Genomic DNA, 27258 nt, shown 5'->3' with positions numbered 1-27258 from the left:
AGGTCGTGAAAGTGATTGTAACAGTTTTATGACTTGTTACATTTTTTAATGTTTGAGAAATTACATAAATTTAATTCATTCTATATTTCATAGAGGTTAAAAAATTTTATATACTTTGAAAAAAAGTAATATATATGTACAATAGTTACATAAGTGGCATAACAGATTCATGTAACTGTTGCTTTCGCAATATATCTATAATTTATTGACGCAGTCATCATATGACAGTAAATAATAATTCGCACAAAAGCGATGATTTAAGTCCACACCCTGACGAAATAAAAGGGAAAAAAATACTTTTTCACACAAAAAATAATGATGCAAATCTCTGCTCCACTTTATGACAATAATCCCAATTTATTTCCCCACTCAAAATTCTTCAAACTCGGTTGAAAAAAGAAAAACTGGATTTTTAAGTAGACAGTGGGAATATGCTACCGATAATCGACAAAACACAAAAAAATAAGACGGAAATAACATGACAGCTACGATAAACAATTAATCAAACGCTCACAATTCCTACACAGACTGCGTTGATCTAGGCAAAGGTCGTTCGGTGTGTAGCAGCTGTCTTACAAACCAACGGCGGAAGTTTATTTATTATTTCAGTTTTCTAGATCAATCCACTTATCACTTTTTTGAATGGCATTTCTCGAACTCTTAAATCTCTGAAGAACAAGAAAAATGCATGTAAATACGTAACGTTATGGCACTGCAATTGTTTACGCATTGAGTTTACATCTTTGAAGGTGATATGCCACATTAATTAGTGAACAGAATGTTTTCGTTTTCTGTGAAAGATAGGGTGGAGTAACGCAGTGCACATTCTTTAAATTTTCTAGAGCTCATAATGTAACGTTTAGATTAATGTAAAACAAATAAAAACCCTTGTGTGATACATTTCTCAAGAAGTATTTCTGTTCAGTATTGACTTTATTCAGATATTATTCCTCTCTACAAACATGTTTGCTAAGGTAGGTTCCTGTTTCCCCCTACTTAAAACCTCCTAATTTTTAACTTAAGTGGGATCAGTTCAGCTTAACCCCGTTTTAAAGCAACAATAGGATTATTTTGGGACGGATATCGTAATTTCGAGCAACGGTCAGTTTTTTCAGATTTTGAGGACAAGACTTCAGATTTTTTTTATTATTATTTGCCCTCTCTTCGGAAAACATTTTCGCTTTAGAAGAGTTTCCCAGGCTGTCCCATTTTTAACTTGTCAAAATATGCTTGTAATGTAAAAAAAATAATAATAATGTTTTCAGAGATTTCATTATAAAGAGTGTATTCTTTCTTCGATTTTCTGAGATTTTCGATAATTTGTCGCGTTTTGTATTGAGTTCCCTCATATAAGGAAAAAGATGAAGTATTCGTCTCAAACCTTTTTCATACAAATGATTGAATCTAAATTTTTATACAGATATGCAATTGTGCAGTCACAACTATATACCAAATTTTGTCCAATACATAACACGCTACAGGGTTCCGAACACCTTTATTTCTTGATCACCTGTTATTTCTTGTATATTGTCAATCGCAGCTCTAGGTCTTTCCCTAGAACTGGTCACTTTCAATTGATGATGATGTCTTGTCCGCGTTACTACGAAAAGGGAGTGTCGTAGCTTCTGAGGGTAAACACCCCTGAGCACCCAGAGGGCAGAAGTCTAACTTCTAGCTCATATGAAGATGACACTCACATATTCGCTCGCACAGCCCCTTTTTACCAGGAACACTTTCACACATCTCACAGATAGAATACAGGGTAAAAAACAACTATGCACGAACCAGGATTCGGACACGGGAAGCCCAGTTTACGGAGAAGATGGGCTACCCTTAGACCAGGATGCCGGCAACATACAAATTAAGAAGATAATAATTCGGAGAATTAAGAAGGAATAATTAGGATAATATTAATTTTTAACTCAAATTACAAATAAAGTTTTGAGTAATCAAAAATTGCAAAGCTAAATGTCTATTACAGCAGAAAAAAAAGTTAGAGTTGACTCAGATGTGATTCTGAAAGTGATTCTCAGATGAATCCTTGATAGATAGATTTTAACTTAAGAAATAAATTACCTGAAATTTAATGATGCATTTTCCTTCATTTTGATAATAATGCTTTTATCAAAATTTATATTCTATTTCTAGTTTCTCTACAGATATATTGGGATCCTTACTGGTTGGAATTCGCTTTTTAATTTATTTCTTTCAGCGCACTTTTTGCTCAACACTTTCAATTCGCTATTACAAGCACAGAGGATAACAGAAAAAAATCGTTCTTTTGGAATTTATTAAAAGATTTTAGAACAAGCAGAAAAAAAAATTCTTAGAATATTCTTCAAGAACAGATTTTTTTTAATAAAAACTCAGGAACAGAGAAAGTTGTCAAAAACCCCTAAGGTCTTTGGACTAAAGTTTAAGCACCCTTGTTGCAGACGGTATTATTCCTTTTCTGCTGAATTAAGCATTACTTATCATATCCGAGACAGCATTTCGTTTCATGCTTGGACTCTGTTAAATGCGGAAGGGAAAGTTTTATTCTGAACTATTCAATGGGTGGAGTACTTGAATTCGTTCAAGGACTGTAGCTCTTATTTTTGTTTCATACGAGGAATTCTTCCGCGTGTTTTCGAAATCCTCAAAATACTAACATGCTGTTTCATGAAGCATGAGACAGCATGTAATCTTTGGGACAGCGGAGCATCTGTCGTAGTTTAGCACAGAAAACGGTAAGTAGAACACTTTTGCTTTCGATCTTCTAAAGTGAATTCATTGATATTATGTTTGAATGTTCCAAAACTACAAAGTCAGAGTAAGTAGATAAATAATGTCATTTTACTTTCTTTAAAGTTACTAAGTAAATGTATCTTGATAATGCAACATGTTAAGGTTAAAATCAGCTTTGGTTATTTTTTTAAAGCAAGGTATTAAACAAATATGTTATTTCCCTTTTAACGACTAAATGCGCCGAGTACATAATTGTACATATAGTCGAATAATTGTACAGAAAGTTGTTGTACATAAAGTATATAATTGTACATATAGTCGAATAATTGTATAGAAAGTCGTTGTACATAGAGTACATAATTGTACATATAGTCGAATAATTGCACAGAAAGTCTTTGTATATTAAATACATAATTGTATATACAGTCGAATAATTGTACAGAAAGTCGTTGAACGTAAAGTACATAATTGTACAGAAAGTCGAATGTGCACATTGTAAAATACAATAGTTTCTACATTTTTCTAGATTATATTCTATATTTTTCTAGAATTAGTTTTGAATCAAAAGTAATTTGTTGTGCGGGAATGGTGGAAAAAATTGACTACATTTGTGAAGACAAACAGCAGATTGTCTGAAAACGCTTTCAATGATTCAGATGTAATATTCGATAATTTGACAAAAGAACAGTAGTTTTCGTTCATTCCTTTTCGCATTCCAAACATAGCGTTAGCATAGCATAGCATCCAATAACGTTATAGTTCATTCTCTATGCAAGAATTTAATCATATTTCATTGTTTACTTGATTATCATTAGTTTCGTATTATTGCGTTATACATGTTAAATGAAAGTTCCGTCCTCTAAAGAAATGACTTCAAGAAATTACTTTGATTTGCTGTAAATGGCTAGTTAATAGAAAATTTTCTAATTAAAACAATGCGAAATTTTTGTTTGTGATATCTAAATGGATTTTAAATTCTTTTATAGGCGTTACAGAAAAGTTTTGTCTCACTTGCTTTATATGTTTATTTAGATATAGTTTTTGAATATTAATAATTGATTATTAGTATAAATTCTTTATGATTTTAGCTACAGCTTCATTTCAAAGCCTTCTGATTCAAGCTCTTACTTAGAGAAATTGGTTTTGAAATTTTGAAAAAGTTTCATACTTGCAAGAAAAAAGTTTCAAAAGAAACCGCAGAGTAAACTTAAAATATTAGTTATATTAATATGAAAACATGCATTAATCAAGTATAAAGAAAACTCTTTGTTCTTCTATGTTTTTAATTCATAAGACTTTATCTTAATGAACATATAATTTTCAATCTATGTATCCTATTTTTAATCTAACTGTCACAAACTTGTAGCTAATTAATTTATTTTATTATTTCATTTATAGTTAATTTTCGGTTCCACTTAAGAAGAATGTATATGGCCGAAAGTGATTTTTAAGGGCAATTTTTAACTAAAAATGGTAATCAATATGTTAAAGAAAACTAGCTTTTGGCGAATTAGGGGTTTTATTGCCATAATTTTGATCAGTTGACAAGAAAAAGCAGCTGCTTTTTTTAAATTTATTTTGCTAGATTCGTTTTTAAGTTTATTAGCGTATTAGTATTAACGTAAGAATCAGTTCATGCTGTTGTATCAGCATTTAGTATCAACAAAATATTATAAATAAAACTTATCTGATTACCAAAATAATAGAACATTAAATTCTTTTAATCCATAAAATTTCTGTTGAACAAGAAAATTTTGCTTATGTGACAAAATAATGTTCACATTTGTAAGAAAAGAATTTTAATGAAACTAATTTACAAAAAGAGTTCGGAAAGAGTTTCCTTAAATTATCGTTTGCGTTTTGCCAAGAAATTGTTATTTAATAGATTTAAATTAAATCATATACTCGACATATGCAGTATCATACATGCAAGTCATATTACTACGTTTGTCATTTAAACATGTAACAAAGTGCGCATGAGTCCTTATCAACATCTAATTTTGTGTTTATAATATTTATATCTTCTATAGTTTTTAATAGAATTAGAGAATGGTTTTCCCAAAACTTTCTTGCATATTTTCTAAAAACGGTACTATCCCCCTTCACGCGCAAGAATAAAATTACAACCTTGGGTAAAGTCTTGAGCTCCATGAGAGCCCAGATATTTATTTTCAGAGTCCTGCGCATGACAGTTGTGTGTTTGTAAAGAAAACCAATACTTGTTTATTATTAGTCGTATGCTATTGGCGTAAATTAGAGAAAGAGTTTATTCGTTAGCGATATTTTTGGCGAGTAATCGCCAAGATGCAGTTAATATACATACTAGAAAACCGATTATATATTTTGGACGTATTTTTAACAGCCAACTGAAATCAAAATTTGGCGCAGAACTACAGATGTAATCACAAGTTCACATAGAAAATTAATTTAAGTTATTGCATTACATGCATGTGAGCGTACAGACTGATAGACAATGAAACCACTTGACGGATTTGATTCCAAATTTGATACAGATCTAATATTTAAGTGCTAATTTTGTACTAACTTTTATCTATCTAGCTCTCTTTTTTGTATTATTATGTTAACATGTATTCGAGCAGCTGAAAAAGCATGTTTCCACCGAAAGAATTTTGTTCAAAATTTGACAGTAACCAACAAATTTGACATAAAAGCCCCATACCAAATTTTATGCTTCTGCCTCAACGTGTTTTTGAATTTCATGTTCATTGTGAGACATAATTCCAAAATTGTATTTTTGGATTCGTAGAATTCTGAAAGGTAGAGATTTGTCAACATCTCGAGACTTTTTCGTTGATTACAATACTTTCTCTTTGCACATTTTGTATCTTAGAAATCAAAAATACATTGGCTTTTTCGTGATTTACCTTTTCGGTATCATAATATAAAACAAAAACAGATAATTGCCATGTGCACATTTTTTTAAATTTACATTTAATTTCTATATGTTAAATGCACACTTAAATAAACGTTTCAAAAAACATGAATTTGGAAATACGTGAAAGCAAGTTTTATGAATCTACATCTTATCATTCTTTCTCACATAAAGGAATTTCTTGAAATTAGACTTATTAATATGCATTGCATGTGTGGGAAGTGGGGATATTTTCTCATTGTTGAAAGCTAAGTAAGAAGGATTCTGTTTAATATCTTGCAGTTTGCAAAACGAACAAAAAAGAAATTTGCAATACATTTCAAAGTTTAAAAAGAGATGAATGCGCTATGATGTTATGAGACTAATTTCCATTAGGAAAATTTATGTATACAATGAAAAGAAAATTTGTAAGACTATTAAAATTACATGGTATTAATGTCTGACAATATGGAAGAATCATGAAATATGAAATTATGTGTAAGCGATTTAACTGATAATAAGCATAACCAATAGTTTCAGTGAATTAACTGGTCACTATAAGCGGCTAGTATGCAGCAGTTCCAAAATCTAAACTGTCACCGGTCACTTAAAACTTATTAGGAACCGATTTACGAAAAAATTTAACATATCTGATCACTAATCAAGTAACAGAAACAATACCTAATGGTTAGATGAATATTGTTCCTAAATTTCTGCAGGAGTTTTGGCTGTTGTCTCTTTACTGAAGCCGCGCATAGCTCAAATTTTTACATACGATTGAAAGGTTATAATAGTTATTCATAGAGGTCATTACTATCTCCTGAAATAATAATTAAAAATCTGCAAAGTTGCATATTTTTGTATCATTTTAAAGAAATAAACTTAATAAAAGTTAGTTTGAAAAGCATTTTTACTGCAGGGACTGCAGATAGTAAATTACAAGGTACGGTCTCCAAATTAAAATTCTTTTATGATTGCTCTCCAAACATGGTTACACAATTAATGGTAATATCAGGATGCTTTTTTAATATTTGGCGAGAAATTGGCAAACATTCGGTACCGTATACCTAAATTTTAACCATGATTTCTGTAGCTATCGATCAGTAATTGCTATTCCAATATTTAAAAATTGATTGGAGATACACATTCCAGATTTAATGCTTTAATATTCATAATTTTTTTTCATGAATTAATTTATTTTGCAACTAGACTAATATAACAACATGTTTAATCAACCCAATTGCAGCCTCCTCTTTCCACAGACACTACGCAGCTGGCTAGTTAGAAATCCAAATAAAAAAATCCCGGTGTAAACGTAGGGCTTTTCTTTCAGCTACCATACATTCAGCATATATATATGATAAAAAAACTGTTTACAAAACACAAATAAAATTTGCCATTAAAAAGCCTTTAGTCTCTCTTAATTTTTATATTTGTTCTTATAAATAATGCAAATGTTAATTTTGCTCTATTGTTTTTCAGATAATCATGTTGTTTGCTGTAACCGTCACTGCTGTTGCATCCTTAATATCCTTAATCATTTTAACTAATGCAAGCACATTATTAAATACATTTTCTTACCACTTCAGAAAAGAAAATGATTTTAGCAGTGAAGAGAAAAATGTAAGTTTATATTTAGTTTGCTCTATGAAAGATACTTTTAAAAAAAATTACTCATTCGCTCTGAACTAACATGGGTTATCAATCTTATGTTTCTCTCTTACCATTATTGGTGGATAAAAAATGTTGTGAAAGGTGGTCATAAAGTCTTTTCCTTATTGCAAAAGAAACATTAAGCATAATACTGTAAATGTTTTACTGTGTACTATCAGATTTTGATCTTTTTAGTCCACAGAAGAGTCATATTTTAACATTTTTAATGCAACTAAATAGAGATTTTTCATTCGATTGTTACCAAAATGGCGCCAAAGAAAGAAAGTTTTCAATGTGTTCTTTGGTTCCATGAATTCAAATCGAACATTACTCTTTAATGTCTGCTTTAAGGTTACATAAAAAACCTAATGTTTGTGATGCCAAAATACTGGGTGGCCATGAAATAACTCTTTGTTTGGCGACTTCTATAGTTAAAACGACTGAACGAAATGAAACCCCATTTTATATACAGAATGTGGAAGGCATGGGGAGATGAATTCTGCAGTTGTCGATAGGAGAAATATTGGCGCCGCTATCACGTACGAAAGAGAAAATTTACATATCGAGATGGATTATGTAAAATTCTTAATGTGTGCGTGATAGCAGTGCCACGTATTCCTTGTAAAAAGGGAAGAACAAACGACTTGTTAGCAATTCGTTCTTGACTGTTGTTCGTAATTGACTGCTGATGTCTGCTTAATATGGGCGCTACCTTACCTAAGAATGCTTTATTGCTAAAACTGTTCTACATTAGATAGTGCAATGCCGTGGCTGCTCTTAAACAAACTTTCATATCTTGAAATAGAACATAAGACAGGCTGTTATGAACATCTAAACTGATAATTTACACCCAGAGTGGAGAACGTTATACACCATATGTAGGGATTGCAATACCGGACCAAAATTTCAATACCGATATTCGGTATTTTTTAAATCTTAATACCGGAATACCGGTTTTAATACCGGTATTAGAAATTTTGAAAAAAGAAAAAAAACACAGGTGTTTCTTTTTTTTATTTGCTAGTTTTGTTAGAGAGTATAAATATCACAAAAAATAATTTGTAACGTATAAATTATAACAGTATATAATCAAAAAAGTAAAGAAACATCTTATTTATTTAAATCACAAAAAAAGTGTAAATATCACTATTTAGTTTGTGGTACTATTACACATTTTTGAAATGTGATCTATAAAAACATAATGCATCCATTGTACTGTCATTAAGCCTGAAAAGTAATTTTGTGCAAAAATGACCAGCTGTCGAAAACGCTCTTTCGGCATCTACGCTAGTTGGTGGTACTGTTAGCAAGGCGCGATATACTTTTTCCAAGTATTTACCACTAAATTCCTCATCTTCAAATAAATCTATTGTTCATCGGATGGTTTTGGAAATAGCTGATTTCTGTATTGTATTTTGGTTCGTTGAAATTTTTTTTATTTATCGCTAATTCTAATTTTTGTTCAAGAGACAATTCCTTTTCACTATCGACAGTAGTGACCTCATAACCTTCGATAATTGAACCGAATTCTGAATGTGGATAGGTTTGTGGGAAAAACATTTTAAGAAACTTTACTCCAACTTAATCAGATTTGAATTGGTTATTTTCTTTTCTTCTTTTCATTTTCAATTTTAAAATCATTAGAATTATGTAAATACCATAAGACATTTTCTATTTCGATATGCCTTTCTTCTGTGCGATTTTTCAATGAAATATATAATTCTTCAGATACTAATGTGTGATGTTCTTTCAGTGGCTGCAACATGAAATTTATTGTTGCATTAGCTGTTAATAAATTAGAATCTCTCCGACATAATGCCTCAATAGTCAGTTTTATTGGAAGTAGAGCTGATATAGTTCTGGATATTAAGTCGAATTCACTATCTGAAAAATTAATTTAAGGTTTAAGTCGATTATTGCTTTTTGGATTAGATTTCTCAGTTTCAAAAATCGTTCCATCGTTAGGAGTAAACTGTTCCAACGTGTTTTAGAATCTAATATTAACATATATTCTGTTTTATTTTCAGTTAGTATATATTTTAGTAATATATCCTTTTTATAGGGGAACGTTTAAATATTTTAACAATTTTTCGAACTTTATAAATTATAGGAAGCAGTTCTTGATAGGTTAATATTTCCTCCTCGTTAGCAATATCTTCTTCAACAATTACATTATCAATATCACTCTCACTCTTTTCAAAGTTGTAATCCGAAGTTTCTATATCCACAGTATTTGAATTCTTCTGTCCTTTATATTTTTGGTATAATACATCTATTACTCCTAATTGAATTCCATGTGCATAGCACATCCGCTGATTTGCACCAATCCACTTTCCAACTTTTTTCATAATTGTTGCTCCATCAGTCGTTATGGATACAATATTTTCTTTCAGGGATAATCCATGTTTCGCTCATTTAGATTTAAGCAATTAATTAAGCCATTAATTAGCTTCGTCCGTTAGGGAGACATACAAATCAAAAACATATACTATATAGCTATGTTCGCGATACCTGAACATATAGTGGAGACAATTTTAAAAATTTCTGGTAAATACCGAAAAACCGGCATTTAAACTTGTAAATACCGGTATTACAAAATTGTACAAATGGCTCAAAATACCGGTATTCGGTATCCCGGTATACCGGTATTGCAATCCCTAACCATATGCAATGTGTTGTACACAGGGAAATAAAAAATGTTGCACGGAGTTCACGGATGAATAAAAGATTATTTTCTGTGAGTTTCATGAATTCTTTCATAACTGTTCTCCCACAGTGTCAGTATTTCCCTTATCGGCAACTTTTGGTACTTTTTTTGCGCGTGTAATTTATCTTCTTTCACAGTCTGCATATGAAATGTGGTTTCATTTCGTTCATTCGTTTTAGCTGCAGATGCCTCCAAACAGGGAAAGTTATTTTATGGCCACCCTGTTGATAGATAAGAATTTGTGTACTCAAAATTAAGACTGCAGATGTTTTCTAATAAAACAACCAAAATATTTGACAACGCTTAAAGTGAACCGAAAACTGCGTTAGCATTCTTCGAGTACCGAAGATGCTCATATTGAAATTTCTAACGTAAGTGGGTTTACTAAAAACTTCATTAATGTCTTTACAATATATCCACATAAACTTCTTTTTAATTTTTACTATATTTTTTATAAGAGAAAGACTTTGTCCCCCCCCCCGTGTTATTGGAAATAGCAGTTTTTCAAGAAAATAGAAATAAGTTTTCTTTTCAATAAGAGAAAATAAAAAATTTCTATCAGTTTCCTGCATAAGAAACTCGGTTCTTTCTTTTTAATAAATCTATGATAATGTCATTTAATACTAGATTTTTATCTATTAGATTATTTATTTATTAAACTCATATAAATGAAGAAAGAAAGTGTATTTTTGTTTGTAATATTTTTGGTTTATTTCTATCGGATAATTTAGGATATTTTTGTTTATTTATAACAGAGGATTTAAGTTGGTTCCAAACCCTCTAATTTTTAATTACTTAATTATTTTTAATTATAATAGTATTATTTACTTTTTTAATATTTATTTATGTTTCAATCAATGCAAGAAGAAGATCTTCTAAAGTTTCACGATCTTCTAAAAGATAATGATAATTAAATTAATCATCTTGGAATAATAAGTTATAATATAATTTCAACATATTGAAGTAGAAGAAACTATTGTTTACTATATTTAACTTACCTTTTATAATGCAAGTTTTTTAATGCAACATTCGCTTTATAAAAATTACTGAAATGCCCTGTACTTATTAGTGTAACCTAATCAATCTCACATAGCTATCTCACTGCGTTTAAATATATATGTTATTTAAAAAACTGTCTTAAGTTTAATTTCGTACTTATTTATTTTAATATTTTAAAAAAATAAGTACAAAAATTAATTAAGTACTTATTTATCTTATTTATTTTTTTACAATCAAGTTGCATTCAAATGCAAAATTCATTTGGAAATTATATTTTGGCATTGAGCTCGTCAGGCGTGTTCGCCCATTTAAAGGAATACTTTTTTATTTATTTAATTAAAAATGAACGAAACAAATTACTTCCGTGAAGCGTTGAAATAAATCCAGTCATGCAAAGATTCTATTTCAAACATTTGTATTGTAATATAACTAACAAAGCTAAGGCAGATCAAAGTAACTTCGTGAATTAAACGGTAATTAAATTAATCATTATTCTATTCAATTATGGTTGCTCGAAATTTGACTTTCATCCGAGTTTGCGAAATATCACCAATTAAGGCTGTCGCCATTGGAGAAATCTGCTTTTTAACATGATGTTTTATAACTTGCTGAATCACCAATTTTGCAGTTTGTAGAGCTGAAAATGAAAGGAATTCTTCCCCATTATTGAATACCATCACTTTGCGAAGTAGAATCTTCAAAAACCTCTTTTGAATTATTTTACTTCGAAGATGGTATGCATTAATTAGAAATAACATTCTTCTACTTCTTTGCTAAACGCCTTCTTCATCTTCTTTCATTTCCTGTTATTTTGGTTAAATCAACCCAAATGTAATGTGAACAAAAGCGAGAAGCATTGCTGCATCTAGGCAAGGATAGCTGTTGTTGTTGTTGTTTATGGTTTATTGGCGCAAGAGCCATATTTGTAAAATCAGAACATCCATACGGTAAAATCAGAACAGAAATTTAAAACAACACATTTTAAAAACAAGTGAAAGTAATAAAAACCACGTAAAATGCATCGATACAAATATTAAAAAACTGTCTTAACGTAAGACAATGGTTAACGTAAATGTAGAATAATCATACAAAAATTACATTTAACATAAAAGGAAGAACAAACAGATGAAATAGTTGTTATATATAGTTGATGAAACCAATAGATCTTAAAAATTTAAAAATATTTGGGTGGTATTTTTCACTCACTAGGTCTTGCAAGTTAAGAGAAGACGAGTAGAAAAAATTATGATGATGAACATTAAAATCGGGCCATTCAATTCAAATATGTTTCACACTAAATGCAATATGACAAGTGGGACAAATTGGCACCCTTTCACCCAAGATCAGATGACGATGAGTAAAACGGGTGTGTCCTATACGGAGGCGAGTCAATTTCACATCAACCTCCCGTATAGGGTGAACATGCCATAAATCAACTGTAGACTTGACGGAATGAAGTTTATTCTCGGTGTTCAAATCCCATGTTAATTGCCATGTTGAATAAATATGTTTAATGAAAAATATCTTAATGTCGCAATATGGAAGTTTATGGGACAAAAAAGAGTCTGCAGATTTTGCCACTGAATCAGCTTCTTCATTCCCAGAAATGCCTGCGTGACTCGGGATCCAACTAAAAAGGATATAAAAACCTTCATTTTGTAGGAGATGCCAAAAAAATAGGGCAGGGATAGCATCTTTTAATTTATTTCAAAATGAGTTTTAATAAAAGTGCGAACTTCTTTATGATAGTGTATGGAAAATTGTTTGGCTGTTTCTTATTTGCTTTGTATATTTGCAATGCCCTAATCGCATGTAATTTCACTGATAAACATAATGATATATTATTAAATTTTAATTAATATAATTGAAATATTGACAATTGATTGAAATACTTCTTTGCAGAACCAGTGGTTGTGGTCTCCCGAAAGCATTCTTACATATTCTCTAACAAAGTATTATCCCAGAGAATGCGTTGCATGGCATTAGCGTACTATATTTCTTTTCTATATTGCATAGCATTATCGTATATATTAATAACAAAGTATTATCCCAGAGAATGCGTTGCATGGCATTAGCGTACTATATTTCTTTTCTATATTGCATAGCATTATCGTATATATTAATAACAAATTATTATCCCAGAGAATGCGTTGCATGGCATTAGCGTACTATATTTCTTTTCTATATTGCATAGCATTATCGTATATATTAATAACAAAGTATTATCCCAGAGAATGCGTTGCTTTGCATTAGCGTACTATATTTCTTTTCTATATTGCATAGCATTATCGTATATATTAATAACAAAGTATTATCCCAGAGAATGCGTTGCATGGCATTAGCGTACTATATTTCTTTTCTATATTGCATAGCATTATCGTATATATTAATAACAAAGTATTATCCCAGAGAATGCGTTGCTTTGCATTAGCGTACTATATTTCTTTTCTATATTGCATAGCATTATCGTATATATTAATAACAAAGTATTATCCCAGAGAATGCGTTGCATGGCATTAGCGTACTATATTTCTTTTCTATATTGCATAGCATTATCGTATATATTAATAACAAAGTATTATCCCAGAGAATGCGTTGCATGGCATTAGCGTACTATATTTCTTTTCTATATTGCATAGCATTATCGTATATATTAATAACAAAGTATTATCCCAGAGAATGCGTTGCATGGCATTAGCGTACTATATTTCTTTTCTATATTGCATAGCATTATCGTATATATTAATAACAAATTATTATCCCAGAGAATGCGTTGCATGGCATTAGCGTACTATATTTCTTTTCTATATTGCATAGCATTATCGTATATATTAATAACAAAGTATTATCCCAGAGAATGCGTTGCTTTGCATTAGCGTACTATATTTCTTTTCTATATTGCATAGCATTATCGTATATATTAATAACAAAGTATTATCCCAGAGAATGCGTTGCATGGCATTAGCGTACTATATTTCTTTTCTATATTGCATAGCATTATCGTATATATTAATAACAAAGTATTATCCCAGAGAATGCGTTGCTTTGCATTAGCGTACTATATTTCTTTTCTATATTGCATAGCATTATCGTATATATTAATAACAAAGTATTATCCCAGAGAATGCGTTGCATGGCATTAGCGTACTATATTTCTTTTCTATATTGCATAGCATTATCGTATATATTAATAACAAAGTATTATCCCAGAGAATGCGGTGCATGGCATTAGCATACTATATTTCTTTTCTATATTGCATAGCATTATCGTATATATTTATTTTCGACGTGAATTTAGCATTTTTATTTACTCTGTCGTATGAACCTTGGCGAGTTATTTGGCGACAATTCCCTAGATTCCAACCGATTGAAATAATAATTTTACATGTAACTACAATTGTAGTCTCAAATTCCATACCAAGTTTGATATATTAAAATCATAGCTTCTTTGATTTATTGTATTTGCATGTTTCTTAAAATACAGACTCACAGGCGACTAATCCCATGTTGAATTTGGCTCAAAATTTAATAAGTGTGAAATTTCTTTTGTCTAGTGGTCTTGTTACTCGGCTACGAACCCAAAGGTTGCGAGTTCGATCCTCGCCTATCGCCAATAGCAACATTGGTGACCCGATGACGAAAATACGCAAAACTTCATACAACTGTTGTAGCGCCCTCTACCAGAAATAAATAAAAAAAAATCAAAGCTGATAAATAATCAGCCAATAAAAAAAAATGAAGCTGATAAACAATCGGCCAATAAATAAAATGAAGCTGATAAATAATCGGCCAAAAAGAGAGAAAAAAATGCAGCTGATAAATAATCAGCCAATAAATAAATAAAGCTGATAAATAATCAGCCAATAAATAAATAAAGCTGATAAATAATCAGCCAAAAAAAAATGGATAAGACGCTACAGCCAATATATCACCACTAATAACTGCAAAAACAGGACACAAAATCGTTCGTCCCGCCTCCGACGCACTGAAGGGGGAGTAATGTGGTGACGCTTTATAAGCCAGATAACAGCTACGAGACATGAGAAATTTCTTTTGTCTAGTGGTCTTGTTACTCAGCTACGAACCCAAAGGTTGCGAGTTCGATCCTCGCCTATCGCCAATAGCAACATGTCTATATTGTAGGTGTAAAAACTGTGTACCGAATTTTATCTAGTTAGCTCTCTTTGTTTTGTAGTTGTCGTGTTAACTTACATTTGAACAGGCAGACAGACAGACTCCCTCGGATCGGAATTTGCTCAAAAATAATATATATCTACAAATAATAAAATAATAAAAGAAATCTACAAATCTGGTATTAAAATCTTATACTAAATGTCAACCATTTAGATCAAAGCGTTTTGAAGTTATCTGTGTCACAAACAGATGGACATTTTCCAAAAATCCATTTTTCGAGCTCAAACGTGGAGAGTCATCAAAATCTCGAGTTCAGATTTTGAGACGATTCTCCGTACTACAAATACAAGAAAGTAAAAAATAAATGAAAAGATAGACTTAATTGTATTTTATGCATAGACAGTCTTCCATGAATAAAATATTTTGTCAGAAATTTTACCAAGTATATAAAATGAATTAGCATTTTAAACTTTAATTTGACCTTTGGAGGTACATATTATATAATTTAATCTTTGATTTTATAGATTCTAGAGGAGCATGACATCGCATCCAACTTTGCTCATGAGACCAGCGGAAAATACTTAAAACCGAAAATCTACATTACTAAATTAAGCAGCAAAGATTATTACATATGTATTCTCATTAAAGACACGACTATATCTACAGATGATATTCCATTCAATTTTAAGTGCCAAGTCATTGAAAAATCCAGCGTTAAAGAATTTTTCAGCAACCCATCATCAAGTAAAAATTCAAGAAAATTTCTTCCATTGGCTGATTTCAGTATGACACCATTTCAATCACCTTTGTTCCAGCGAAAAACTCTAAGCCTACTCGAAACTTCTCCAGTTGGTTTGGGAAGTGGAATACTAGGAATTGGAGCTGTTGATCTGGGTCATGGTCTTGGACGATTCATAGCCCGATGACAAAAAGGTAAACAAGCGTTAATTTTGGCATTTATTCAAAAGTTTATTGTTGGCAAATAATATAAAGTGAGCATTCACAACCTATATGTTTTAAAGTATCAATTTATTTCATTTCTGTGATTTTTTTTTTCTTAAAATTATCTTGTCATTTTAATTGTGATCGACAGACATTTTATTCTCAAATATTTTTAACATAAAAAAATAATTCGGAAATGGAATTAAACATATTAAAATAAAGTCTTTGGACATATCAACTCTATATTTAATTATGTTTTTTTTCAATAAAAGCTCTGTAAATGTATGCCGGGTTTACACTCGGCCAGTTATAAGACGACCAGTTGGCAGCACATGCGTAGAAAGGCTGAAAAATGCTGTTTAGTCGATGGCAAGTAATTGTCCCAACGGGACAACATCATGCTGCTGTATTGTATTTTTTCCCCCTTACTGCGCATGCGTTTGTAGAATTTGGTGGGGGTTTTTTTAGCATGAAAAAATTGATTACTTATCATAGATTAATTCCGAAATATTTTGCTCTTTTTTCTTTCTAATGCGAGGTTGTGTATTTTTTTTTTCATTTTATTTGTCTTTTCTACCTATAGTTTCCATATTTTATCATGTTTCTTTGTGTAAATATCAATCATTTTAATACAATATACAGCGAAAAATTCAAGTACGCCAAATAGGCAATTTATAGCCAAGCATGGCATGCCTAAACATTACTTATGAAATTGTAACGAACATAAATCAGTCCGTTTATGTGCATACTCTGCCCACAGGCCGTCTTATAACTGGTCGAGTGTAAACCCAACATTATATTAAAAATACAAGAAAATTTAAAAATTTAATTTTGAATTCAGTTTATTTAAATGATGTCATAAATAATAGAAAAAATGTTTTAAAATATTCAAAGCTCATTAATTTAATATATTAATCCATTCAAAATTTCTTAAAACATTTTTGCGATAATATAAAAAATTAAAGCGCAATAAATTTCTTGCAATAACATGAATCTTTTTATAACATAATCAGGCAAATAATGAATTCCCAATGTTTACAACAATGAAAGGAATTCAATATTTTAAATTTCTTTAACAAATTTTCTTCGTTTCCATTTTTAAATGCTTTTCTCCAACATTCATTTATTTTATGCATTATTCCACAAATTAATAAAAAATATTTTTAGAAAAAATTTGTTATTGCTTGAAATAAAAAAACCTAGATTATTTAATAAAATCCTGAATCTATGGAATGAATGTTAACTTGTTATCCATTTTGATTGTTTTATCTTTAAATACGCCAATTCAAAAATTATTTTAAAGAATCGAATTTTAATAATTATTACTGCATCAAGGAAATATTTCACAATCGTTTGGCAAAAAATTTATATAATGTCAAAAGATAATTAAAATTACAAAAAAATGGAATTACTCGATCAAAAAAACAGAAATTCTATATTCAAAAAGTTTACTTTATTTAAATAATTGTGTGTGTTTTTAAATTAACAGAGCTTTATTTAAAATTTTAATGTTATCTTTGGAAAATACGCCCTTGAATCTAGTATTATCTTCGTATTCAGGCTTACAAATCTGTAATAGATGACTATAGACTATTTCAACAGATACAACCAGAAAACTGGTAGTTTTTTTACGTCATGACTTATGTAAAATAATTTTTTAGCCCCAGCCAGCTAAGTTTTGAATTTATTTCTATACTATCATTGTTTAAAACTGTTATAAATTCCCTATTTTGAATTTAAAAAATAATTGATAAGCAAAGCAGAGCGGAATTTCCGTTTCTAGTATTTCCAGTTTGTTTTTTATGTAATCCAGTTTCATAATACTTATGCTAAATAATCGTTACATGTTTTTTTTTATTTTCAGAAACTGAATGAACAATGAAATGAAATGAATCTATTCGACGCTTGATAGAGATTCTAGAAATGAAAACATTTTTCATTAAGTTAAGAAAATTCATCAAACGTTATGTTTTTGCATTTGTAAATACCATTTTATTTATGTTTTAATAAAATATTTAAAAACGTTTGCCTTTTTAATTGAAAACATCCTTCACATAAAATGAGAATTAACAGGGCGTTTTAAAAATAAATAAGACTTGGAAAAGAGCAATTAATGAAAATTCTTCAATCGAAACGTGGAAATAGAAATGAAATGAGAAATCAACCCTGTAAAATTTAATATATCCAAGTTAATTGCATCTCGATTTCATTAGTCAGTTGATAAAACACCCTTTAATTGCACATCTCTCATTTTGATGCAAATTTTCAAACATGAAGATTCATTTTATGATTCAGAAGATATTATTTGCTGCGCTGAAATTTGAAATTATTCATTAACAAGATCTTCTCATCAAAATCTTAATTAAAGCAATATATATTCAATACATTTTGTTTATTGTCAGTATAAAGCAGAATTACTTCTTTTCTTGAATGTGCACGCTTTATAACTTTATATTTTGGAAGATGCGATATTTAATAACTAGGGCGTGCCATTTTAGTCGTTTATTTTAATTTTTTAAATTGCGATATTACAGTAAATTATTTATGTTTTGAATCGTTTTATTAAGAATTATAATTAACTTTTATGATTGAAATATAACGAATACATGGTAAATAATTGTTTCTCGGAAAAAGAGCCATTTTTGTCGGGAAAAAATTATGCCTAAAAATTAAATTCAGCTTTTTAAATCCTTTGCTACATTAATAAGAATCAAAAACATATGAGTCATCCTCAAACTCTTTTCTAATTAATGGAAATTAGAAAAGAGTTTTATAATTTTTAATTAGAAAATCAAAGAATGCAGTATTTTAAATTTATATTATTCCATTTTTCTTGTAAATGATACCTTTAAAGTGCAATAAAATATAAATATACTGCATATAATAATAAATAATGGGGTATAATACATAATAGAAAATATTAAATTTGATTATGAACGGGCATTAATGGGACGAATGAGCCTGTTTTATATATCAGGTTTTATTAATATCAAGCTTAATGCTTCTCCTGAGTTGCAAATGTTTTCCATATTTACTTTGAATTAATAGCATGATTGACAATCAAATTTTGCAAAAACATAATGAATTGTGATGAAAAAAGATAATGAGTTTCTCTCACCTAAAATGAAATATAAATATATTGCGTATTATAATGAATAGTGAGGTATGATGCATAATAGAAAATATTAAATTTTATTATGAACGAGCATTAATGGGACGAATGACAATCAAATTTTACAAAAGCATAATGAATTTTGAAGAAAAAAGATAATGAGTTTTCTGTCACCTGAAATACCTAAAAATTGATCTCTTCATAGTATTCAAATAATACCTAATTGTAATATTAAAAAATACCGTAAGTGGAAGGTGTACTTTTAGTTAGAGGAGTTTAAAAACTTTGTAATGTAACAATCTATCATCCGAACATTAATTTTTTTAAAATAATACTTTGGCTTAATTCTTTTAAAAATATAGTATTGTACTAAAAAGTATTTTTTTTACTTTAAATGCTTTCCATTTTTTTTCATTCTTTCAATTATAATTTATCCTTATAAATAGTATTACTCTTTGAAGCATTTTATCTCAATTGACCATAAAATAGAACCACTAATATGAAACAAAATTTAAATTAGTCGTTTACTCGAATATATAAAAGTAATGCATTTTCAACATCATACAAATAAATTTTACCAATGTGCAACAAGTCGACATTTAAAACTATTCAGATGTGAGTAAAAAAAAATCGGATACAAACTTGTATAAATACCAATATGAAGAAAATCAAGCTAAATAAAAGAGTTTGAAAATTCCTTCTTCTGTGAGTATTTATACACAGAAACAAAAAAGTAATTTTATTGAATTTAGAAAAAAGCAAAATCTTAGAATTATTACTAGCAAAATTGACAAATAGGTCTTTATTAGTTTCGATAGATACCATTAAATAATTATTAAGAAATGAAATAGAAGGTACATAAATTTTTACATATATATTCTAAAATATTAATGCAAATCAGCGGTATTTCTTGAAAAATTTTAGTTCTTCTCAAATTATAAAAACTGGTCTTAATTCAAGGCCATTTTGCTTGCATAAAATTTTGATGGTTCAATTGCAATTCTTAAAAATTACTATTCATTTAAAGTCTAAATCCTCATAACGTAATATTTTACGAATTATTTATTCATTATTGCACAAAAAGTTAACTCATCCATAAACTATCATAACAAGTGGCGGAGAAGCTTGTTAATTCACATGAATGTTTTTATGTAATTTATTTTAAAATTTGTATTTATAATAAATGTGTATAGAAGCCTTTAATGAAATAGAGAAATGTTATTTAAACTATAATAATAGCTTTATTCTTTTTCTTATATCTCCATTTGATAAAATATTTGTAATCTATTCTTCCTTCATCTTAATTATCAATAATTCTGTTTCCTCCATTACTATTTTTTTCCTCTTCCTTATTATCAACTCATATTCTAAAAACCAATTAAAAATAATTAAATAACTATATCGTCTTCTACTATGTATTTCTAAAAAGAACTAATATTTAAATACTTTGATATTTAAATATACTTTTTAAATATACTTTAAACATGCTTTTAATATTTAAATACTTTGATATTTAAATATACTTTAAACATACTTTTAATATTTAAATACTTTGTCACTGTCCTTCATCTTAATTATCAATATTTCTGTTTCCTCTATTACTATTTTTTTTTTTCCTCTTCCTTATTATCAACTCAGATTCTAGAAACCGATTAAAAATAATTAAATAAATATATCGTCTTCTACTATGTATTTCTAAAAAGAACTAATATTTAAATATACTTATCACTTTTAATATTTAAATACTTTATCACTTTTAATATTTAAATACTTTATCACTGTTATTTGAAGGGGGAAAGTCACATTTTCCCGCCATATTAATTTCCTTAAATATTCTAAAATAAAAATTTCTTATTGTTATTGACGTAAATTTTGAACTTTCCTTTTATTTTTCGTTGTTCTTTCTGATCAATGTATTTTATTTATGTTCGCGTCCGTGTATATATATCAATTCAACATAAAAATAAAAATAAATGGTTGTACTTGTGAACAATTCAGCTTTATTATCGAATTTGGTTTACATACGTTAGAATTGAGGATTCCAGTCATATTTTGTAAAACTTAATTTAGAAAACTCTGTCATTTTAAAAAATCCTATTAACTATTAGATAAAAGGAGGAAACGCACACTACGCTATTTTATAGCCTTACCATCATATTTCCAATATTATGAAGATATGAAATCAAAAAACAACCTCAATTTTACATATTTTATATTTGTTATGGGAAATTGCTGATAAATTTAAAAACTTAATACATAAGCAAAGATAAAAAGTCTAAAAGGATCCAACTTTATAAAGCAAATTAATTTTGAGAAAAGCAACTTTTTTTTTCATTTCCTTGAGTGCATGAGAATGTGACAACTCAACAATTCTGTGAGCTTTCTGCATGAAATTTAGCTCATACTTTTATTACCAAAATTCTATCTAGATTAATATTAAATTATGAACTAAATTCCACGCCCGGTTGGCTTTCTCTCAATCTATTAAATATAAAGAATATGAGAGAAATTACTCAAAGATTCAACAAGTTAAATTCGGAATTTCAATATGTGACTGTTGAATCTAAAATGTACGTTGATGCTAAATTTGGATCAAATCTGACAATAGAATCAGTAGCACTGGTCCCACTAAAACTTTCTCGCATATTCTCTAATAAACTTGCCATGCCAGAAAACGCCTTGTTGGCGAACAATAGTTACGAAATATTGATTCTTAGCTGGAAGTTAGCATTTTTAATAAATCTATCGTGCCATCCTTGGCGGATTATATGGCGATTAATCCCTGACATGCGTTAATAATATTAAAAAATATAATTTTTGTTTTAGGCGCGCTTTTTTCAATTATTTGAAACCAAAATTTGACACAAAATTGAACTTGTAATCACAAATCTCATACCAAATTTGATATATTTAAGTTATTTCGTTTTTGAATTATCGTGTTTACTGGTTTATGAAATTACAGTCCAACAGATAGTCAATCCGTAGTTGGATTTAATTCAAAATTTGATAAGTGTCTACAGTACAGATGTTAAATCTGTATACCGAATTTTATGTATATACCTCTCTTCGTTTTGTAATTATCGTATTAACTTACATCCGAACAAACGGACTTCATCCGAGCAAATTTTATTTAAAATTTGATAAAAATCTGCAAATTTGGTGCACCATATTTCAACCATCTAGCTTAAAGCGTTTTTTAGTTATCTTTATCAGAGACAGATGGACATTTTCCAAAAATATGTTTTTCAAACTATTACGTATACGAAAAAGTAAAAAAGTATTGGGTATTCGATTCCTTTTACTATGTGATGAAACATATCATCAAACGTATGATATTCAGAAAACATACAAGAAAATCGATTTTACTAATAACTTTCGCTCTGTACTAATAACGAGATACATACGTCTACGAAATAGAATTTAAGTATCAATGGAATTTTAGCAATTCTAAAATTCATTGACTTCTGTCTCACAGAGCTCAGTAGAAGCTACGAAAAAAAAAAACTTTTCGTACCATGTACCAAATTCAGTTTTGCAAAATATAGTTTGCATCTTACATTACACAATATTCCATTGATAGGCATTCTGTGTAAAAAAAAAAAAAAAAAAAAAAAATTAAGGACGCTGTTGTTATTGTTTTTGTTGTCCTACTAATCCCAACTATTAGGGGGACACATTTGCTCTCTAAATTCCTTGCCCCACATTATGATCAAGTATAATAAATTCAATAAAGCTTATCTAACACATTTTTTATTCAAAAAAGTGCTCAGATGCTCAGATTTAAAAACACTTCCAAAATAATTTTTTTTAAAAAATGATACTCTAAAGGTGTAGTACTATTCTAAAAAAACATTCATGTCTCAAAAAACTCTTCGATGTGGAGTTTCCTATTGCATAATTTCTCCCATTTTTTTCATCGTTGTCCGGTTTTTCTAATATATTTTCAATCACTATTAATAAACAGGAAGTTCATTCATGTAGCTGAAGTAGGAATGAGGCTTAATTGGCAGACCTTGGACCATGCCAACCAACAAAAAAGAATATGCAAAGAACAATTCAATCAAATTTACATAATACAACACTCACTTAAAATTACTAAGCTATTCATTTATGATTAGAAAGACAGACGAATCAATATATAAAAATATATTTCAAAATAAAAGAAAAGAAAAGAAGAAATTTGCATCAAAAGGAAAACCTTATCTTTAATTAACTTAAAGTCGCACTTTCCTGTAAGTATTTTTCCATATTTACCGCTTTCAGTTCTAATTAAAATGTTTACGTTTATTAATAAATAACTTAATGCAACAAAATCGTGCTGCCAGTAAAAGCGTCAAACAACAGAAACAATGTGTTAATGTTTTTAACACTCAAGTTTTCCGCAAACAAACTGACACCTCCTTTTGCGAAAGAATATGGGCTAAGGTCATCGCATTCTGTTATTGTCTCCTGAAAAACCGTAAATGATTTCCCCTCAAGAGTTTTGAACGATGAATGTGGAGGGCGTGGTATGGTAATAATGTCTGTCAAATTACAAACCTGTTCTTGTTGAATCTAGAGAAGCGTTACTCGTAAGAAGCTATTTTCACTTCCTGGTCTCTTTTACTGGGTTCAGTGGGTGCATTTAAGATAAGTTTTGATTAAGCATTGTTAATGTCAAAAGCGTTCGCTTGAGAACACTAGGAGGTTCATATCACTTACAGGAAATAGAATAAAAAATCATGAAGAGTTGTGGCTTTCATTATTCATTGTTTTAAAGAGATAATTGATGGTAGAAAAATTTATGACTTGGATGGATTGAAAATGGTTTACAATTCTATTCTCTGGTGATGTCTGGGTATTAATATCATCAGAGAAGTTAAAGCAATCAGAAATGATAGGCTAGAAGAAATTACATAGTAATTTTGACTCTTTTTTCTCACAGATTTTCTACAATTGCTTATATAAATTAACTTATGTTGTAAAAAAAGATTAAGTAAATTAATTTTCTCAATTAATTTTTCACAAGTGAAACAAAAATTATTTCTCTCATTCTATTGCTACAATGCAAGAATATGAAGTTAATTCTGTCAAAATGGCTAGATGTCCCAAATTAATTAGTATCGATTTTCAACTCTATACAGAATTTGTTCCAATTTGAATGCATGCATAATTTTTTTTTATTTATTTAACAGTATCTGGTACATATTTTAAAAATATTAAATAGATAAATAAATTTAAATTTTATAAAAGTTTTGGAATAATTTTTCTTCGCAACTTTTGCTATACATAGAAAAAAGGTTAACTCAAATAAAGAAAAAAAAAATTTAATTTTTTTTTATTAATTTCAAATTAATGTTTTTTCAATTTCAATTTTTTATTAATTTCAAATTAATGTTTTTTTAATTTCAATTTTTTATTAATTTCAAATTAATTTTTTCTTCAATTTCAATTTTTTATTAATTTCAAATTCATTTTATTTATTTAATTTCAAATTTTTTTAATTTATTCAACAGTGTCTGGAACATATTTTACTAGATAAAAAAATAATTCAATTTTATAAAAATTTTGGAATAACTCAACTTTTGCTATACATAAAATGTTTACTCAAATTAAAACAAGCGTGATTGGTCTCCCCAAACCTTTCTCGCATGCACTCTAATAAAGGCGTTATCTCAGAAAACGCCTTCCATGAAATTGACATACAGTAGCTATGAAATATTAAACTTTGGAGAGAATTTGGTACTTTTACTGGACATATCGTGTCATTCTCTGAAAGGATTTTTTTTTCAATTAATCCCTGGATTGCAGTTAATATTATCCAAAAATCGAATTAGTATTTCAGCCGAGTTTTTCCAAATCGATTAAAACAAAACTTTGACACAACACTACATTTGTAGTGATGTATTTAAGTCATTGTGTTTTTGAGTTATCGCTTTTACATGTTATGTACAGTCTGACAGACGGTCAACCCCTAGTTGGATTTGGCTCAAACTTTAGATAGGCGTCTACAGTATAGATATTAAATCTGTGTACTAAATTTTATTTATATAGTTCTTTTCATTTTGTAGTTATCGTGTTAAATTATATTCGAACAGCCGGACAGACAGATTCCCCAAAACGTAGTTAGCTCAAAACATGATAGAAATCCACAAATTCGGTGTGAAGACCATATACCAAATTTCATGCGTCTAACTCAAAGTGTTTTTTGAGTTATCTCTGTCACAGACAGAGGAACATTTTCCAAAAATGTGTTTTTAAAACTCAAGAAGATCTGAAACAAGGAGATTCAACAAAATCTGAAGTCCGAATTTTTTGCCGATTAAAGTACTTTCTCTATACTAAGAATACAAGAAAATAAAAATCGGTTGAAATTAACCGGAAAGAAAAGCTGTAAAATGTTTGGCACAATATATTTGCAATAAGGCAATGAACATGTAATGATATGTAGAAATGGAATAATTAATTTTAATAATTAACTAATCCATTGATCCAGAATTTTTATTTAATTTATTTATTTACATCCTATAGTCAGCGTATGAAATTGTGAGCTCAGTTCCAGGAAGTCATGAAATTAAGAAAATTTGGTCACTTTAAAGAACCTATAACGATGCATGATTATCAGTTTATTTTATTATTATTTATTTATTTATTTATTGCAGTCAAAGATATGCGGCATGGCATGTTAGTTAAGTAAAATTTAATTTAATTTAATTTAATTTAATAACATTTCATTTTTGAAGTAATCCGAAAGTTATTTTAGAAGGGATTTAATAATTTTGAAATGTGCTCAGATGAAACTTGGGCGAGCATGCCTCAAGTATCAATATATATTTTATGTTTTATTGTTATAATATTTGGAATCTCGATATCAATTTCCTTCCAATTTCGATAACAGAAAGCACTGCACTCATTGAAACGAAATATAACGAGTTTAATCGACTAATTCACGATAAAGTTCTGATAGTATTAAAATGATGCAATACCATCACGAATACAAAAGCAAAAAAAAAAAAAATGAAATAGAAACACATTGTGAAGCATGTTAGAAATTCATACTGAACCACATGATATCATGTCAAATAAAACTGACAAAATGTTCTCTTTTGACTTTAATTTTGGCCTCAATGGTTCATAACTAAAACCACTCCGACCCGCTAGTAGTCACATGAAAAAATCTAAATAACTAGATCGTCACAACATCAACACAGGCAGTAACAGTGGTTGAGTCCTAAGGGCCATCACTGACTATGGTACTACCCTTTTCTTAGGAAGTACCTCCCGTTATCGATGCGAGGAGCAAGGACCACCCACCCTTTTTTTTCGCTACCCACAAGGGTGGCGGGTATCAACCACCATGCCGGAAGCTTATCATCCTCAATTGCGAGGTATCCTCCTTGGGACTCAATGGTTCATAACATTGCTTCGATTACTTCTTTAACGATCTTGAAAAAGAAAAGGAAACCGCATAACCTCAAGGGAACCGTATCATATCACTTGCCGCCATCAAGAACAAAAATTGCAATGCAATATGGTGATGCAAACCATGTTGAGACTGTGAAAATCACGAATCAGACAAGCAGGCTTTGAACCAGAAAACATTTACAGCACACATAATACACTCATGTTTGCGATGGATAATTCCCAACGCTAGTGCAATGTGGAAATCTTAACAGCATTTTAGTGTTAATGTACATCAATGTAGAACAGGCAACGAATCTAGTGAATCAACATGATGACAAACAAAATGTCCAAAATCAAAACTAGAAATCTTGAGTTTCTGCAAGATAATGAAGATTTGATTTCTCCAGACCCAAGTCTAGAATAATTTGTGTCCCCTTCTTCAATCAAGCCTGTCACCAAGCAATATTAAATTCATCAAAATTCTTGAATTCATATTCCCCACCAAACACTCTTTCCTTTTTCATATTGCATTATGTATAGTTGTTTGTTATTTTATGCACTATATGTAAATTTAAGTGCTTCTTTTTCTTAATAATCTTATAAAGTAAGTCATATAACTATCTCTCCAACCCGCTTCGAAGACACACGGATAAAAAACTGAATGGCCCTACCGCAGCAACAGTAACACTGGTGGGAACTGTGGTTGAGTCCTAAGGGCCGTCACTGCCC

At 29.4% G+C, this 27258-nt stretch overlaps 1 protein-coding gene across 2 annotated transcripts; it reads left to right on the top strand.

Annotated features, from left to right (window-relative positions):
- The first annotated feature begins 2578 nt into the window (after positions 1–2578).
- LOC129972612 (uncharacterized) lies at positions 2579–17960 on the top strand. 2 transcript variants are annotated; one of them, XR_008784878.1, is made up of 4 exons: positions 2579–2729; positions 7082–7222; positions 15617–16025; positions 17899–17960. XR_008784878.1 is itself a non-coding variant. In XM_056086811.1 (4 exons), the coding sequence occupies exons 1-3, from the start codon at positions 2789–2791 to the stop codon at positions 16016–16018; spliced, it is 567 nt and encodes a 188-aa protein (XP_055942786.1). In that variant the 5' UTR covers positions 2726–2788; the 3' UTR covers positions 16019–16025; positions 17899–17960. The 2 variants fall into 2 exon arrangements, 1 of the variants encoding a protein (XP_055942786.1); XM_056086811.1 differs by having other exon boundaries at positions 2726–2812.
- The last annotated feature ends 9298 nt before the right edge of the window (positions 17961–27258 follow it).

The sequence above is a fragment of the Argiope bruennichi genome, chromosome 6 (assembly GCF_947563725.1).
Source record: "Argiope bruennichi chromosome 6, qqArgBrue1.1, whole genome shotgun sequence".
In the NCBI taxonomy this organism is placed as follows: Eukaryota; Metazoa; Arthropoda; class Arachnida; order Araneae; family Araneidae; genus Argiope; species Argiope bruennichi.
This window is presented reverse-complemented; position numbering and strand designations above follow the sequence as displayed.

Bases quoted from the DNA above. Each gene is read 5' to 3' on its own strand.
- LOC129972612 (XM_056086811.1), top strand. From the start codon at position 2,789: ATGTTCCAAAACTACAAAGTCAGA. The intron at 2,813-7,081 runs GTAAGTAGATAA...ATTGTTTTTCAG, and splicing joins TCCAAAACTACAAAGTCAGA to ATAATCATGTTGTTTGCTGT. The intron at 7,223-15,616 runs GTAAGTTTATAT...TTGATTTTATAG, and splicing joins TTAGCAGTGAAGAGAAAAAT to ATTCTAGAGGAGCATGACAT.